Source organism: Chroicocephalus ridibundus, chromosome Z (genome assembly GCF_963924245.1).
Source record: "Chroicocephalus ridibundus chromosome Z, bChrRid1.1, whole genome shotgun sequence".
Taxonomy (NCBI): Eukaryota; Metazoa; Chordata; class Aves; order Charadriiformes; family Laridae; genus Chroicocephalus; species Chroicocephalus ridibundus.
In genome coordinates this window covers 6,830,594-6,849,001 of record NC_086316.1, presented here as the reverse complement: position 1 = coordinate 6,849,001, position 18,408 = coordinate 6,830,594, and the positions used below count along the sequence as shown (strand labels likewise).

The following is an 18,408-nucleotide window of genomic DNA, read 5'->3' as shown; positions in this document are numbered from 1 at the left end:
TCAGTATGTGAACTATTACAGGAGCTTGACCCCTACAAATCAATGGGCACTGACGTTATCCACTGGAGGGTGTTGAGAGAGCTGGCTGACATCATTGAGAAGCTGCTCTCCACAATCTATGAGAAGTTGTAGGGATCGGGGGATGTCCCAGAAGACTGGAAGAAGGCTAATATCACCCCCATCTACAAGAAGGGCTTAAAGGAGGATCCAGGAAACGATAGGCCCAACAGTCTTACTCCAGCCTCTGGGAAAGTTATGGAATGAATCCACCTGGGGGCTATGACAAGTCAAATGAAGCACGTGATTGGGAAAAGCCTGCACACATTCAACAAGGGCAAATGCTGCTTGACAAATCTGATCACCTTCTATGACACAGTAACCAGCTTGGTTGATGTAGGTCAAGCAGTGGACATTGTCTACCTGGATTTCTCCAGTGTTTTCGACATGGTTTCCCACAGCTTCTTCCTAGAAAAACGGATGCATTATGGTCTAGATGAGTGGTCTGTGTGATCGGTGGGGAGCTGGCTGACAGAGTGCAACCAAAGGGTGGTTGTAAATAGCTCCTTTTCAAACTGGCAACCTATCACAAGTGGGGTCCCCCAGGGATTGATGTTGGGCCCAATACTATTTAATATCTTCATAAGTGATCTAGATGATGGGGTCAAGTGTAATTTTATGAAGTCTACTGATAATAGCAAACTGAGTGGGGAAGCAGACACTTTGGATGTGTCACTTTGCAGGAAGACCTGGACAGGCTGGAAAAGTGGGCTAACAAGAATCTTGTGAAGTTCAACAAGGACAAGTGTAAGCTCTTGCACCTGGGAAAACATAATTCAGTAGGACAGAATATGCTGGGATCTACCAGTCTGGGGAACAGCTCTCTGGAAAGGGACCTGGTGCTCCTGGTGGGCAGCAAGGTCAAGATGAGTGAACAGTGTGCTGTCGCAGCAAAGAAAGCCGACAGGATGCTGAGCTGCATCACTAAGGACATCACCATCAGAGATAAAAAATTCATATCCCACTCTACTCAGCGCTTGTGAGGCCACACCTGGAACACTGTGTACAGTTTTGGTTCCCACTATGCAAAGTGATGTGGACAGGCTGGAAAGGGTCCACAGAAGGGCCACCAAGATGATTAAAGGACTGGGAAGCCTGTCATATGAGAAAAGGCTGAGTGAATTATGTTTGTTCAGCCTTGAGAAAAGAAGGCCTAGGGAAGACCTTATCACCATGTTCTAGTATTTAAAGGGTAGCTACAAAGAAGGTGGAGAATCCCTTTTTATGATGAGTCATGTGGAAAAGACAAGGGGTAATGGGTACAAGTTATTGCCAGGGAGGTTCCAACTGGACACAAGAGGAAAATTTTTCACACTGAGAACAGCCAGCCATTGGAATAATCTCCCCAGGGAAGTGGTGGATTCCCCATGATTGGACCCTTTTAAGATTCAGCTGGACAGGGTGCTGGGCCATCTAGCCTAGAGTGTGCTTTTGCCAAGAAAGGTTGGACCGGATGATTCTTGAGGTCCCTTCCAGCCTGGTATTCTGTGATTCTATGAATATGCATTATTTTAGCATTCTCTCCAGTTTTGACTTGAACCTGTATTTTCACAACAGATTTACTAGCAATCAACACCAAAGGCAATTGTTTTGGCACAAACATTGTACAATTATCACTTACAATATTTTCTGCACTGCATTTAACGCCATTTATTAAGCCATTCTGCTTACATGCATGTAGTCTACTCAATTTAGATTTCTCTGCAGTATGCACTCTTCAGGCTACCCAGAAACTAAAAATTAAGACTTAATTTGTCAAATTATTTTTATTATTAGCTATCGATTGCCTTTCAACAGAATTACGTTAACCTTTGAGGACATCTCCTAATGAGCCAAGTGTTCTGATTATGTGATAGTTCCTGTTTAAAAATCTGTTTTATAGTGAATTCCATGTAAAACGCTTCTATAACAGAGATTTGAAACTTTAGGCTATAGAATTCAGAACACTGAGAAATGCCTTCAACATACTTAACATGCAACTGCTACAGCCTTACTAAGAGGAAATTTAGTAGTCTGTACTCATACTGCAAACTCTAATCATAAGGAAAGTAATACAAGAACACACTTCAACTAGTTTAGCAAATACCTTGGGGATATTTCCCACTCAAATCAAACAAACAAAAATCAGATTCACACAAAATCAGGTGGTGCTGATAGGGCTCCACTTAACAACTTCTTTCATTGCTCCGAAGTGGAAACCTGGATGTTATTAAGAACTCTGCAGCAATAAGCTGTTGCTCAAGAAAACTAGCACTTTCCCTCTTTGCCCACAAGGAAAGTAACCAGCACTGAATCCAAACAGGCATCACAGACAAAGCCCAGCAGGGAAGAAGTTGTTTTCTATCCCTCCATCTCCCACTCCATCTCACTCTTTTCCCAGAAGAGACTAACCTTCAACTGTGAAACCTGACTATTCTTCCTACATTCAAATAAACACAGGCCCAACTCACCAGCCTGCTATCTCACTTTTATACCAGCGAAACCATTGATATGATCTTCAAGAACAAAACCATAAACAAACAGACACTCCTTTCCCTCACAATTTTTCCAAATAATAAATCAGTATCAAGAGCAAAGCATGACACTTTACTGAGTAAGAACTCATAGACATACAATAAAATCTCCCTGTTGGCCATAAGAAACACTGTGAATAAGTCACTTAGGTAGATTCTGTCATGATAGCAATAAATATAGTCAATTTGGGCAACACTACACCTACAGCAGTGACAGCAGATGCTGAAATCTGGAGACCACACTCTATTCCCAAGTATCCTGGGCAATCTACACTGAGAACTGTATTACACCAGGGAGACCATTGCCAGCAAGGTAAGGGATGTGATTATTTCTCTAAAATCATTAAGGGATCGGAGCACCTGACATATAGGGAACATGTGAGAAAGCTGAGACTGTTAAGCCTGGAGAAGACAAGTCTTGTAGAAATAAAGACAACAGACTCAGTGGTACATGGTGACAGTACAGAAGACAATGAGCAGAAAGACAAAATTCCTCTTTTTCCACAAATATATTTGGGGGTTTGGGTGTTTGTTTGTTTGTTTCTGTTTTTAACTGTGCAGGTGGTCAAACACTGGCCCAGATTGCCATAAGAAGCTGTGAAGTTTCCATCCTTTGCGATATTTGAAACCCAACTGGACATGGCCCTGAGAAACCTGCTCCCCTGATTCTCCCTTGAGACGTGGGGTGAGTCTAGAGACCTCCAGAAGTGCCTCCCATCCTCAACTACTCTGATTTTGTGATGGCCAGTGTTTTAATTTGCATTATTTCAGACTACCTAATTTAGAGCTAAGGCAGCTACATTCATATCAATAGCGTACTAGATACACATGACACTAAGCCATTGGAATTCTTTTGTAAGAACAGATTAATTTCATTTTTTCTACCTTAGAGAGAAATCCATTAGTACATATGTTAAACATGTGGTGCAAACAATCCTTCCTAAAAAATCGCATATTGTAGGACTATAAAAGCATCTTTGAAATCATTCAGTCATTTCCACTCATGGTATTAAAAAGCATCTGTAACACTGACTGGAAAACAAGAACAGGAATTTACCCTTACAATTTTTTTTTGACAAGCTCTTGTCCTGTCAGTGCAGAGGTCAGGACAGCAAATATAGGGACTTAAGTTGTCCAAAGAAACCACAAAGACAACAGATCACAGCACTCTGGGTCTAATCCATTTTACTGAATTTTTATTTAACAGTGTGAAAAGGGAAGAACCCCTTTGACTCCTGTGTCACAGGCCCAGAGACAGCAGCTGTCAAAGAAATAGTTTCCCTTGGATACTGGAAAGACTAAACTGGTACGGAAAACACTGCAATGTGATAAACAAGGAACCGCACAATCACTTCTTAATCACTTGGCAGAATAAAGAGGTAGTGCAAAACTAGCATCCGTTTTTTCCCTTTCAGCTCTCCTCTCTCCTCTCAGCCACCATGCTGCACCCAGGTTTCCTGTATTATGTGTATAAGATCATTAGCTTGCCTCTCCACCCTTCTAAAATGAACATAGACATTTTTACCGTGTTTCTCAATAATGAGTTCCTCTCAGTGGGTATTGAAAGCTGACGCAAAAGATAAAGACACTTTCCAAAAAGGTACCGACAGCCTATTTGAATGCAGTTTTGGAGTGTCCCCAGCTCTCCTCTAGTGTGCTTGTGGCTCCTCTACCCTCCCTGTCATTGCACATCATTTATTTTTCCACTTGCATAAACTAAACATGTTCACCAGTTTATCCTCTCAGACAGCTATTGAATTTCAGATTTGGAAGATCAAAACAGAATAGTTTTAAGTTGCTCATTTTTCAAACGTGAACAACACGGTCACTCATGGTGCATACGGTGATTGCCGTATGGCATACTAAACTTAGCTGCTCTTTCTTTAACTTTTGTCTTCAGTCATGTACTTCTCTATTTCCCCTTTGCACACATCAAACAAAACAAGAATAATTTTTATGTCAAAAAACTTCCCCTTAATATTATTTCAATGTAAATAGCCACACTGCCATTGCTCCCCTCATGCACTGTCCATGACTAAGCTACTCTTCTTTCATCAATTACCTGTGTTGATTAGGATGCATGTTAATAGTTTTCCTGAACAGTATGTACTAAAGACTTCTATTAGTTGTATGTAACAGATGTAGTTTATGGTATTCCTGTAATTTAATGCCTTCTGAGAATTATTTGTGAGTTATTTCAATGATGTAAAGTCCGTCGACTTTTTGTCTGTAATACGTTTCAATACCATTGTTAATTACATGTGAATCTTTTTCAATCTAGGTTAAAATTCGTGTTTCCAAAGATATAGATAGGAGTCTGCAAAAGAGGTGACTCAGGTCATAGTATCCTTATTATCTTTGGAAAACATCCTGCTATTTGGGAAGTTTGATATAATTAACTTTTACCTAGCTAAATCCTTTTCTACCTCACTCAAATAACTATTTCAAACACTTTACAAAAAATTGTTTTAGACACAGTTGAAGTTACAGGATAAGAAAACAGTGGAGAGGTATGGCAGAGGAGTCAGGATTTTCCATGGGTGAATTTCGAAAAAAACCAGCAATAATGAATCTTCCTAGACTGAAATAAGGTGCTATGATTATGTTGGTTTTATTAAGATAATAACAGGAGTTATATTCTTAAGTCCTTGAACTATTCAGGCAGTTCCTAAACTGTTTTGAGTCTTTGTTGATCAACTTGGGTAAGACTTTTGCCTAAATATTTAATGCTTCTACCTTTATGTACTGTTATGAATATATATTTTTTCCTTTACATGATTATATAACTGCCCATATGTATGGCATTGTTTTTTATTTACCCACTTTAATGTGTGATTCAGTTAAATCCCTGCTACCTTTTGCTGTGAAATCTTCCTGTCTGAGGTATGTTCCTTGAAAATTTGTGACTTTCCAGCTAGTGTCCAGGGGATCAACAGTGTCCTGTCACCAGGACTGAATAAAGTCTAATAGTGGAGTATATAATGAGAGGGCCACACAGAACACTCTGCTACTTTTAAAATTTGCTGTAGAGCCCTTTCAAGGGGAGACAGACTGACATGGGCTGCTGGTTTTGTCCCCCACCCTCCTGTTTTCTCACTCAGTGCCTCCTGATATCCTAGATGCCTGATTTTCAACCCACTTAAGGTTTTCAACTGTATAGAAAATTGTCAAGAAACCTTTTTAAGATACTAAGGATTTAGAGAAATAGCTTTTGGGCAATAACTCATTAAAAAGCTGACGAGAAGTAACCTTTGTTAACCTGCTAATAAACACTGTTGCTTAAAAGTCATCCCATGAGGTCCTGCACTCCTAGGCTCCTCACAGACCCACCTTTCAACCGATTAATTTACTTGAAACACTACAGTGTTTGAATTAATGGAGTCTAACTGACTAATAGCTTACACTATTCACCATCATTTTCATAGGAAAAATCAAAATATTATTTGAAATACCATTTTTTTTCAGTGGTTTATATGACTCTGTGTAGGGGAATATCATGCTGAATGAGCCTCGGACACCTTCTACTGAAAAATAAAGAAATATTTTTAAAACTATTTTTAAAGTTTTCAAAAAGTAATGGCTAGTCTCTAAATCCATACATGTAGCATAATACCACAGGACAAACACAAACTAAATTAACACTCGAGAATTTAGCTAATATAGGAATATTAGTAAGTCCTTTAGTTAACCAATTTCATCCAGTAGATACTTCCTCCAGATTGCAAACTAAAAATATAATATTCTGCCTGCATAAGCACTGTGATTACCACATATTCTCAAGCTTTCTATTTGCTTATGCTTCACTCTGCTTACCAAACTGAGATTTTGTTGAAGTGTTTGAAGAATTTAGTTAAGTATATGTGTATTTTTTAAAGCCCTGTTAATATTTCGTTGCAAATTACAGTGTCAATTATCACAATATGCTTTTATCTCAGATTCACTAATGATCAGCATCCTCCCAGTAATGCACAATGCAATTTTCTGCCAACCAAGCACAGGATAAATACACAAGTTTCCTGCAGTAAACCCATGTCAAGGCCATTTTAGGGTAGCATGATATATAGTTGTAGGATAAATTCAGACCCTTCAAGCATGCATAGAAATGGTAGGAAAAGGGATGGAAAACAGGATTTTAAGGCAGTGTATTCCTGCTTCTTGTGTGGCTGCACCAAAGCAAAGAGCAGTTTCTTGTGCAACTGGAATGTCAGGTAGTAACCAGCTACTGTGACATTTTACAGTCAGTTGGTGTCTTACCAAAGTTGGTCATACAGGAACTACTTCATTGGTCTGCAGGAAACTTATCTTCAGGGAAATCAAATTCAATCCAAATTCCCTTAAAATTGCATTGTGGAGACTTAGAATTCACTCACAGAACGGTAGCATCACTTTCAGAAAATTAAAAAATAAACCAAAACTATCCCAACCCTGGGTCCCTGGACTAAGTTCTTCTAGCCTTATCTCATGACAGAGAGGGATATATCAGCAGATCGAGAGAGGTGATTCTCCCCCCCTACTCTGCTCTGGTGAGACCCCACCTAGAGTACTGTGTCCAGCTCTGGAGTCCTCACCACAAGAAGGACATGGACCTGCTGGAGCAGGTCCAGAGGAGGGCCACAAAGATGATCCGAGGGCTGGAGCACCTCTGCTGTGAGGACAAGACAGTTGGGGTTGTTCAGCCTGAAGAAGAGAAGGCTCGGGGGAGACCTTATAGCAGCCTTCCAGTACCTGAAGGGGGCCTACAGGAAGGATGTGGAGGGGCTGTTTGCAAGGGCATGTAGTGACAGGACGAGGGGAATGGTTTTAAACTAGAGCAGGGTAGGTTTAGATGAGGCATTAGGAAGAAGTTCTTTACACTGAGGGTGGTGAGACACTGGCCCGGGTTGCCCAGAGAGGTGGTGGAGGCCCCATCCCTGGAGACATTCAAGGCCAGGCTTGATGAGGCTCTGAGCAACCTGATCTAGTTGAAGGTGTCCCTGCTTCCTGCAGGGGGGTTGGACTAGGTGACCTTTAAACTTCCCTTCCAATCCAACAAATTCTATGATTCTATGATTCTGTGATTCTATATTTAGTCCCCATAACAGTGCATTCAGATTGTGCCTGTGTAGCCTTCATTTATTTATCAAAAAATTAAACCCACAGAACTTAGGAGAGTCGCAGAGTGAGAGAGATGATCAGCCTAGCTGTGACAGTTTCAACGAGACATCTGTAGGAGCAAGCCTTTTGGCGTTGACTTTCTGCCCGAGGTTGGTGTCCTACACTACAGCTGGCAGAAGCAAAACGTGTGAGCACTGCTCAGCTGTCACAGACAGAAGCATGTTAGTGTAACCCAGATTGATGAATCACAGACACAGACGTACGGCATGAAATACTTGAAGGGTCATACTGCTTTCAAATGCTGTGGCTGTCAGCAGAAGACATGCACGCAGGGCATGCAAGGCCTTCAGATAAGAGGCGCTGCCACAGAACCTCCACTTTGGCGTATGCTCCTAATACGAACAAAGTAAGAGACACTGCCATCTCTTCTGCACGTCAGTGCTTTTTCTTATCTTTTACCTTCCTATTCTAACTCCCACAACTCCATGGAGGAGATAGGTAGAAAATGTATCTATTTAAAAAGTAGTGTCTATTTATTGTTTTGTTCTACCTTATGTACTTTTATATCTACTTCAGGGTAATTTAAGAGCTTGTTGAACTTGCAGCTCTTCTGCTCCACTGAAAATGATGGGATGGTCCATGACCTAATGAGCTTTCTAACATCTTTTCCCTTGCACTTTGATTTTCTCCTTGAGTTTTCTTAAGACGGAGGCTCAACCTTCAGGATGTTTTGGAGCTATCATTCTGAGTCAAACACACATCACAAAATTTCCATACCTTTGACTTGCACTCGTTTAATGATTAATTACAATTTCCAGCTGAGTAATCCTTTTGAAATTCAAACAAGTGACTACTATGTGTTACTCTGATTTCTCCTATACTGTTCCTGTAACTTCGCTTGTTTAAGTAAGTACTCTTTACTGATCAGACCTAGGCATAAAACTACCAGAAACCAATCTTTACATGATCAATGATCAGAATAAGGATATATAGAAATATCTAATTACATTGATCTTTGAGAAATGTTGGTCATTTTAAGTCACAACTATGATCTTTTCACTTTCTGAAGTACAGAACTGAACTTTTCTGCATTTTGTTCTGCAGATACACTTGTCAAATACTGTTTTAACAGTCTGTCAGTTATGGCATAGATATCTATGATATAGAGATAAGGTTAAGACACCAAAAATGGCTGACACAATGACCACAGCACTACACAAAATGCAGTGGAGACGATCACCAGTTGGCCAGCCACAGACTAACAGGACACTGAAACAACTATTCCAGCATTTAAAGTTTGCACTTACCAACCTCCACAGCACTAGAGCAATTGGGGTCTGTGAAGCCTTCAGGACACTCGCATGAGTAGAAGTCATCATTCAGCCCAGACAGACAGATGCCACCATTTTTGCACGGGTTGGAGTCACACACGTCCCCTGTGGGTTAAAGCGAAAAAAAAGATTCCTGTATAAAACTCTCCAAAAGTTATGCACAAGTCCTAAGTATGGCAGATTACTGATAACCAAAACCAGAAAGGAATGACAGTCTCTATGTCCTTTGGATTCCACTTGGCTACTTCCATTTTACGTTTATTTAACAGCACACCTCTCTGTAATCATTTTTCCCCAGCCTTCTACTCTGTAAAATGTGATTCTCTTGGATGCACTGACAGCTATTCACTTGTAAAAGACAATAACATTTAACAAAAAATAATTTATTGCTTTCTCTCATTTTCAGTCATTCAGGATATATACTTGGAAAGGAATTTACCCCGGATCTTACCTCTCCAGGTTAGCTTCAACGTAAAGCTGAATAGTGGTTTCAGTTCAGGCTAATGGCTTATCACCTGGTTCATAAGCAGAGAACAGTGGCTGTGCATGCCTGTGTTCCAGACTTACACACTCTTAAATCACACAGCAGCATAGATTTGAGCCAGATCAGGCATTGGCACACTGTATTTCTACTAAATACAGGGCATGGCATGCAAGCCAGCAGTGCCCTTATATGTTGGCTTTATGTCAGTCACAAGAAGACCAATTATATGCGATCCCAGGATAAGGTTTGACAGTATAGAACAAAGCCATTGAAGTGTTTTGGGCAATTAGTTTGGAGCCCTATGACCAGAGCTGCTGTACGGTCATGCTGTGCCGCCAGGGAGGCTTTCACTATGACTTGTGACCCACCAACTCCATGGCAGGGATGGAGACTAAAAGACTTGAGCACGTACAGTCCCTTCAGTGCTCCTCGACAGTCCCTTCCGTGTCCCAAGGAAGTTTGTCATGTTCTCCCACAATTCATTTTGATTGCAGAATCAGAACAAATAAGTTAGAAACAAAGCTATGCTTCACTTCAAAACTATGCTACGCTACGAAGCAGATCTGCGTCAAAACTCCCTGCGACACAGGGCAAGCACTGGCACAGTGGGTAGCTTCATCCTGCCTAAATAATGCTAAACAAGCAGACTTTGCTTGTCCATTTCAGCCTTATTCAGCCAATTAGCGTTGAGGTGGTCAACAGCAGAAAGATGTAAACTCTGCAAGATGCACCGCAGGCCTGCTTCATGTGCTCAGAACTTGATCATGTCTCCAGTATTGCCAGTGTGTACAACACATTATTGTGATTTCCAGTCTAATACCACTTGAAACAGCCTTCAGGAGGAGATATGAAAGAGAGAACAGAGTGTCTGTTCAATTCTTGTAATGCCCCAGTTTTAACACCCTTGAAGAACCCCACCTTATCACAGTTCTACAAATGTAAGGAAATACAGGATTGCATCCTGGCCCATATGGGATAACTGGAAGCAATCCTAAAGAAGGCCTTAGGCTTCGGCCAGCTTCAATTTATATTATTTTCTCAGCTAATTAAACATATTTAGATGCATTTTTTATTTACCTCAAGCTTCATCTTGTAAAACAGAGGTGTGTGCTTTCTATTGCTCAGTATTGTTTTTAGAAATACTAATAATTTGTGCAGTCGAGTTTTGTTTTGCAAAATTTTTGCAAATGCAACTTAAAGCAACATCTGCAGATAGGTGATTATTAAAAAACAACTCAACACATTATTTTGTATGCTTTTTAAATTCCAAAGTTGGCAGTCTTTCGCCATGTAATTGTAAGGAGTTCTAGAAATCCACTTATGTCAGTAGTACTGACATTATAATACATGTTGGACTATAGTGGTGGTAAGGGGTCTCAAATTGTTTTCAATACCTTTCTGGCACATAGACTTCAGATTAGCGCCTGGTGTAATAATTCCCATCTAACAATCACTTAAGAAATTAAACTGATGTATACAAAACCACTTGCATGAATATTGTGCATCAGTTGCAAAAAACTCTAGCTGTGTGTTCATTTGCTGGCTTATTTTTAATTTTATTTAATCTTAATCTGTCACTTTTAAGATGCCTTCATGACACAGAGAACTGTCATCACCATTTACCTGCTGTTAACGCTTTTGTCTTGAAGATTGTCCAGCCAACAGAGAAGTAGAGCTATTTGAAAAGAGCCAATGACATAAGACATTAAATGACTAATGACTAGACATTACCTGTCTTTCTAACTCAATCTAAGTAAGTCAAGACTTCTCAATTTCAGTGCTTGTTGCATTATTGGGGTAGCAAAGGATGCTTGTTTTTTACTTCATGGGGCTTAGGCATTTGGTTGTGAAACAACTACTATTAACTGAATACTTTGACAACTGTATTCCCAATACCTTTAATTAAATTAATAAATTAAATAGCATCTGGAGCAGGAACATATACTATGCAAATTCCTATGGATATTCTGGTTAAAATGAGAGGCGACATTTTTACTATGTTTCTTGACTCATTGTTCTGATTTCAATTATGCAACACAAGAAAGAAAAAGAAAGGTAAGAAGACAAAACACTGTTTTATATCGACTGACATGCAGAACACATCCCCAGTTTTCCATTAGATTTCCAGAAACTGAAATCTCCTACTATGACCAAAGTGTGCATACTTAACTGTGTAGTTTTTAGTTATCTGAAAATTCGTGTTGGCTTTTTCAGCCTGAAGTAAAGTTACTTGACCCACAGTTCGGGATTAATAAAGCAGATGCTGTCCTCTAATGACATAAATTTTTTTCCATGTTCAGGAAATAATGGCACTAAGTGCTGTTTTGACCCACCACCTTGGCCCAAATTCTACTGCCAATCACTGGTGTAAATTCTTACATCACATCACAGAAATAAAATGAGTACTGCCCACCGCTAAAGAAAGTGGGACCAAAAAAATAACCCAAAAAAGAAAAAAGCTCCAACAACAACAAAAAATATCTAGCCTGTCTCATTCATGTAATGCTAAAGAGGGTTAAAGAAAGTCTATACTTTGAACAAGAATGGTTAAAATAATACCATAATATGATGTCAAATAAGATGCAGTCAGAGATATGGGCAAGTGCACAGACGCACGTGAGCAATAATTCTACCTAAGACTTAGATACAACTCTGTGCAAATTTGCATACTCAAATTAGTAAAACTTACTTAAATTGTTAGCACCCTTATTTATGACTTAGTGCCTGTGAAAATGTGCAGAACAAAAGAAACATCACCTTTGAATCAACAATATCTCTCTCAATTTACATTTTGTGCCCCTTGAGAAGCCATTCATGTTGAAATATTGAAATCTAATTTCTTGTACAACTTACTCAGTTTGATGAACAGAATTTGATTTTAAAGGCTCTGTTCTTAATCAGAAAAGCTTATATGGGTGCACTCTGTCTTAGCATAACTGATTAAGGAATTTATTACCATTAAAATACTATGTTGCATATGGCACAACTTTTAACACAACAGTAGTTTTAGAATTTAACCTTAGAACCGTGGTGACTGGAAGAGTAAAATAAACTCAATGAAAGACTGATATCCTTTAAAATAACTTACAAAACTGCTCTCGGTGCTGCTGACTTTCCATTGTAATAGGTAATATGCTGTTTGCGCAACAGACTGAAATTTGTCAAATTTCTGTAAATTAAACACTGTGAGAGGAACTCCGTTATTTAAGAAAAACACCAAAAGACAAATAACATTCTATTTTTATTAAAATGTTCTGAAATGGGTCCAGTAAGAATGCAAGTGTCAAATAAAAGCAATAATTTATATTCTTGTTTACTATGACTGACTAACCCTCCACTTTTCATTATGTGGGTACTCAAGCATTAAAGTCTGTCTTAAGACTGTGTATATATATAATATGTACTACAACTATTGCTGCCTTTACTTCATCCTCAGGAAAATCTAAGACAGTAAAATGTCATTGCATCAGGCTACTGAGATTTGGTGCAAGGATCTCTGAAAAGGAATCAGCAAAGGACACGCTCACATGCTTCCCCTCCAGAATTGCAGAACTCATGACCACTTTGCATTTATCTTTTTTAGGGGACCCTTGCTCTTAAGTGATGCTATACGTGTAGCTTATTTTATATACATAAAATCTGATGTATATACACATACATATTTCCTCCTTTTTGCACAACATCATGTACAGAAGAGTTAAGGTAGAAATGTAATCCAAATTATCTCACACCATAATGTATACAGGAGCTGACAAAAAAACTTACATGATTAGAGGATACTAAAACTGAGGGATTTTTTATTTTTATTTTTCCTCACATCTTTAATTTCTTCAGAACATCCTTAAGTCAAATAAATCCTTGATTGAATTTTCCATCCTCTCTTTGAAAAACATGGTTGGTTAAAAATCAAAAAATTAAGACAAAAAGAATGAAATTAAAGTGGAGATCCATAGATACTCAGAATTTTAATTAAGAAAATTCCCTACTACTCCAAACTCGGAAAAAAATCAAAACTCAAACAAAATGGTGTAAGATTTGCTCTCTTGTAACAACTCGTTTTTTTTGAAAGATTATGACACGCTTTGTCCATAGTGAATATCTCAATCAGTGAACCTGGATCTCTTTAATAAAAGCACTTGGGGACAAACTGTCCTGTAAGCCCACCTTGCTCCCTGGCGTACCTTCACGTAACCACTCTTAAGCCATATCCTTTTCAACAAAACACTGAATGTACAGCTATTGCTTCTTTCCACAAGCAGGTAGTGGTGGGGAGGAGGGTAAAAATAGTAAATCCACTCGTTGTCAAACTTTACACTTCTATAGAGCATACTTTTTGATCCAATAAAACCCTACAAAGCGTTACAAGATTCTTGACTGAAGAGTCCAATAGTTTGCTTGACAGCAAAGGACAACCTGAAAAAAGGAACTCAACTGCTGTGTATAAATAATGCAGCACACCATGATGGTTAGCCCATCAATCCTTGTCAAGAGCAGAAATTCACAGAATTTATGAAAACAATTTTTGTGATAGGAAAGCTAAAGAAGATGCACTGTGCAAACAGAAAAGTATCATCCACAACCATCTGCATGCGCTACTTCAGAAAGCACTCTTTATTGTAAAATCACATCGACCAGTCAGCTACCATTACTATATGCAACTCAAATAGCAGTTCACTAATGTTTTTCAATGAAAAAAAGAAAAAAAAATATTTACTCCAAATTAAAACTACTTACTCTTTAACATTGTAGTTCCTGGGATACAAATGCCCGGCAAAAGCTATGGCACAGTGTCCTGAATTAGGCATGGGAAAAGCATTTGAGTCCCTATGCACAAACCCATTAGCCTGAAAGGAACATAATTTCCCTCAACTATCTTTTAACACCTAGAAGGATAACTATTATGATTTCCAGCAGAACTGTTACAGTAAGAAACATCTGCTTGAGATGAAATGATGACAAAGAAAGAAACGTCTTCAGAAAATTCTGTGGATTCACAAGACTTCAAAACTGGAAGGGAAGAAGTGATGGAAAAAAGATGATTTGTGTGTTTCGGCACATTTTATTCTATAATTTAAGAACAGAGCATATTCTGTGAAATAGAAAGTGTGCGTAGAAAAATTCGACCTTATTTGTTGTTATATATAACTGGTTAGAAATATGGACATATTTAGTGTGCATTACATATCGATGTAGTGAAATTTACAAAAGATGATACTGAGGCAAACCTACTGATACTATAGGAGTCCAAGGAGATGCCAATACCTATCAAAACAAAAGGCATCACAAAATCTACAGGTAAACAGTTGCAAATCTAGTGACATACGAGTTCAGGGTACTAGCCATGCATGTTGTTAGAGAGGTACAAGACTCTTTACTGTTATACTACATAATGAGTATTTTGTAGCTCAAGCATTTGATTTTGCCATTGATGGGAAGAGGTGGACCATTGTTTCTACCTAATACAGCAGCTTTATTTTTATTCAATTTCCTATATTGCTACATGAAATATAGCTTATTTTAAAAGCTCTCTCTAAAGAAATAAAATGAATAGCTATTCCCTTTCATGAGAATGAAACTTGTTTCAAAGAAGAAATCTCCAGGTGGCACCAAAGAATAAACAGCCCAGAAAATAGGTAGTCAACAGAAATTTGGTCTAGGGATAGTAAAAATGTGCCTCAGTTCTGAAGCCCAGAAGAGCAACTAAACTTCAGAAGAAGACGGAGAAAGTTCCTCCTTGCAGTAGCAGTTTCATGTTAAAATCAATTTTCAGAAAAAGAGCTTTAATAGTTTTTCTGATTTACGGAATCATCTGTACAGTGTCCAAGTTCAAATCTATTTCTCCACAGCTGAACCACTACTGAGAAGCAGAACCATAAATCATATTGAAGACACACCTGTGCAGAGATGCAAAATGTGAACACGAAAACAGATGAGCTCTGCAGTTCTTATAAGAAATTTGTAAGGTGTTTTTTCAGAGTTAATAGTGAGGCAGATAATTTGTTTTTCCAAAGGTAAAAAGACAGGTGAATAATTAACTTGTATCTCTTATTATTTGAAGGGGAAGTTAAAGTTTCTAGATACCAATAGCTCATCTGCCTCCTGCCTGTTTTCTAAGCTGATTTGCTTACCATGCAGGTAGAAAGTTCAGTTAAATTTCTAACTAGGATATTCATGGCAGGGTGTTTAAATGGTTTTAAAAAATGAATAAACTGATGCCATCAACCCTAAACATATGAGTTAGCATATGAGTTGGATGGGAAACCTTACAGGAGAATTTAAATCTCAGAATAAACAACTCATGATTTTATCACAGGTCTCATGAAAATTGAGGTAGTTGCTCCTTCTTCAGAAAGCCTCTGGCATCAAAAGGCTGCATGCACTTAAACAAGCTGTAGCTCGTAGCTCTGGAGGAGAACTGCAACACACCCCTGTAAAGCAGGCATAAACATTTCTTTAAATTTAACTTTTTCCAGTCTTGTAATCTGGGGGGATGCACCAGATGATTTTTGAAAACCTGAGATGGTATTATGAAAAGAAAATCAGATTATTCTAAGCAAAGAATTCTCGTTCAAATACCACTCTGGCACTGGACTGAAACATTAATCCTGGGTGAAGATGAAATGCTGACTTAAGCTTTGGATTTAGTCTAATAGTACAATACTGTAAAAGTGTGTCCCTACTTTCAGGGTTAGAATAGAGCCCTAAAGTAATGTCTGCAGAGATTAATTTCTATCATATTAAATCCCCTTCTGCCTTAAAAAAGTATAATCTCTTCCCTTTCTAAGGGTCTACAGTATGAGCTACTTTATTCATTTGAACGTGAAAGAGCAGTAGGTCACTGTCCTTCAGCCTGCTGCGTTACAGGCTTTTTAAGCATCTGATGTTTGACAATATGAAATACTAGTAGAAACAGAAAACAGCTTAAAAAGTAAATTCTTCTCTCTTTCATAGGTTGCAGAGAGTTCATTTCTATGCCAACTGTCTCTGCAGGGAAAAAGATGAACTATTCCTGTCATTTCAAATCTTTATTACTGAAAAATGGATCAAAAGTGATTAAAGGAGGAATATGGTTATATAATGCACTTCTGAATATTTTTACAACTTGTGGAAAATTTTTCATGCACACACTGTCGTGAAGATTTAGGGAAAGCTGTCATCAGTTCAGACATTGTTTCATCAAAGGAAAAGAGATATATTTGCCCAAACTGATGAGCTGGTGGTACCAGCGGCACACCATCCCTGGCGCTCAACCTCAGCTAACAGCAATGATGCTCCTTACGCAGGCAGGGAGATAGCTGAAAAATGCCTTTAATGAAGATGCCCTAATCCCTATCAACACAACCTTCCACAACATCTTTTCTCCTGTCATGCTCAACAAAGCTGGCAAAAATTACCTAGGCACTCCTTGCACGTACGCGTTTGATTTCAGCTGTCATTCACGTCAGCTGCTTTTATGCAATTATTTGCCGCTCGCTAACATGCAGGTGAATCAACCTGTATTTCTGCACCTGTTCAGATCTATGGGGTGAGAGAGGTTTATGAAAAGGGAAAGAATAAGAGCTTAAATTGAGACTTTCTGTACAAGGCACTTAGGCTAAACTGTCTCTCTATTAAGTTGTTTTGTTCAATTAAAACTTTCAGAGAGATATCAAGTCATGACGGGAATACATTATAATCTCCAGTCACATGCCCTTTGTTTTTAAAGCTGATCAGGAGATTTTTAGTAGTATGTTCACTTGAAATTTCTCAGTAAATAAAATATTCATATTTCTTGCTAGAAATTTCTGTGTTTTGCAGATCTCCTGGTACAGCTTCATTGGTTTCTGTCAAAAAACAGCTGGGCTCTTGCAGGGTGCTCCACTAGCTGCTAGAAGGCTCCTATCTATATCTATCTATATCATCAGGCGGTCAACACCATAGAGTCATAGAGTGGTGTGGGTTGGAAGGGGCCTTAAGGATCGTCTAGTTTTCCAACCCCCCGGACACAGGCAGGGACACCTCCCACCGGACCAGGTTGCTCAAAGCCCCGTACAACCTGGCCTTGAACAATTCCAAGGGTGGGGGATCCACAAGTTCTCTGGGCAACCTGGGCCAGTCCCTCACCACCCCCACAGTAAAGAATTTCTTCCTAATGTCTAATCTAAATCTCCCCTCCTTCAGTTTAAAAGCATTACCTTTCATCCTACCGCCCCACTCCCTGGTCAAGAGTCGCTCCCCACCTTTCCTGTAGCCCCCTTTAGGTACTGGAAGGGGCTCTAAGGTCTCCTCGGAGCCTTCTCTTCTCCAGGCTGAACAACCCCAAGTCTCTCAGCCTGTCCCATAAGAGATAGGGATCTAGATTTCTTATTTGACTTAACCTACATTGAGCTTTTGATCATTAGCTCTTCCTAACTCTTTCTTCAAAATATTCATGGAAATGCCCCAACCCCCAATCAGGAAACAACTCAGACACACGGCAGCTTCTCTCTTGCCCCTTCCCCTGCTTTCCATGGAGAGAAAATCCATGCATGCAGTCAAATCAGCAGCACAGTCCAAAGGATGCCCTGTAAAATAAACAGTCAAAAGTGTCTGTGACTTTTTTTCTACCTTCACTTCAGGAAAGGAAGATGGCTTAAAAATAAACCCCCACGCATATTGTGGAATTATCACTTTTAAATAAATAGTCCCAATTTTCATCCACACTTACATCTCTAGTTTTACCTTTTCACTTATCTTTTTTAGGCTTCACAGCTTTTGAGGTTAGCAATTTGGAAGCATCAGAGTGTGTGTCTATGTGTATACATACACACACATATATTTAGCTCCATACTTATATACTTATACATACGTTATATATATGGAAATGAAAGTGTTTTGTTTTCCCTTTTTTTGCCCTGTATTGGATATATTCAGGCACCAGTTGCTAGGCAATTATTAATCTCAGCACTGG

General features: G+C 39.0%; 1 protein-coding gene across 2 annotated transcripts in view; it reads right to left on the bottom strand.

The window, feature by feature from the left end:
* Positions 1 to 18,408, bottom strand: part of EDIL3 (EGF like repeats and discoidin domains 3) — a 270,438-nt gene that overhangs the window by 186,160 nt on the left and 65,870 nt on the right. For both annotated transcript variants that reach the window (XM_063319979.1, XM_063319978.1), the window contains exon 2: positions 8,972 to 9,100. In XM_063319979.1, the coding sequence (XP_063176049.1) occupies positions 8,972 to 9,100 (129 nt within the window). The remainder of the gene's footprint in view (positions 1 to 8,971; positions 9,101 to 18,408) is intronic.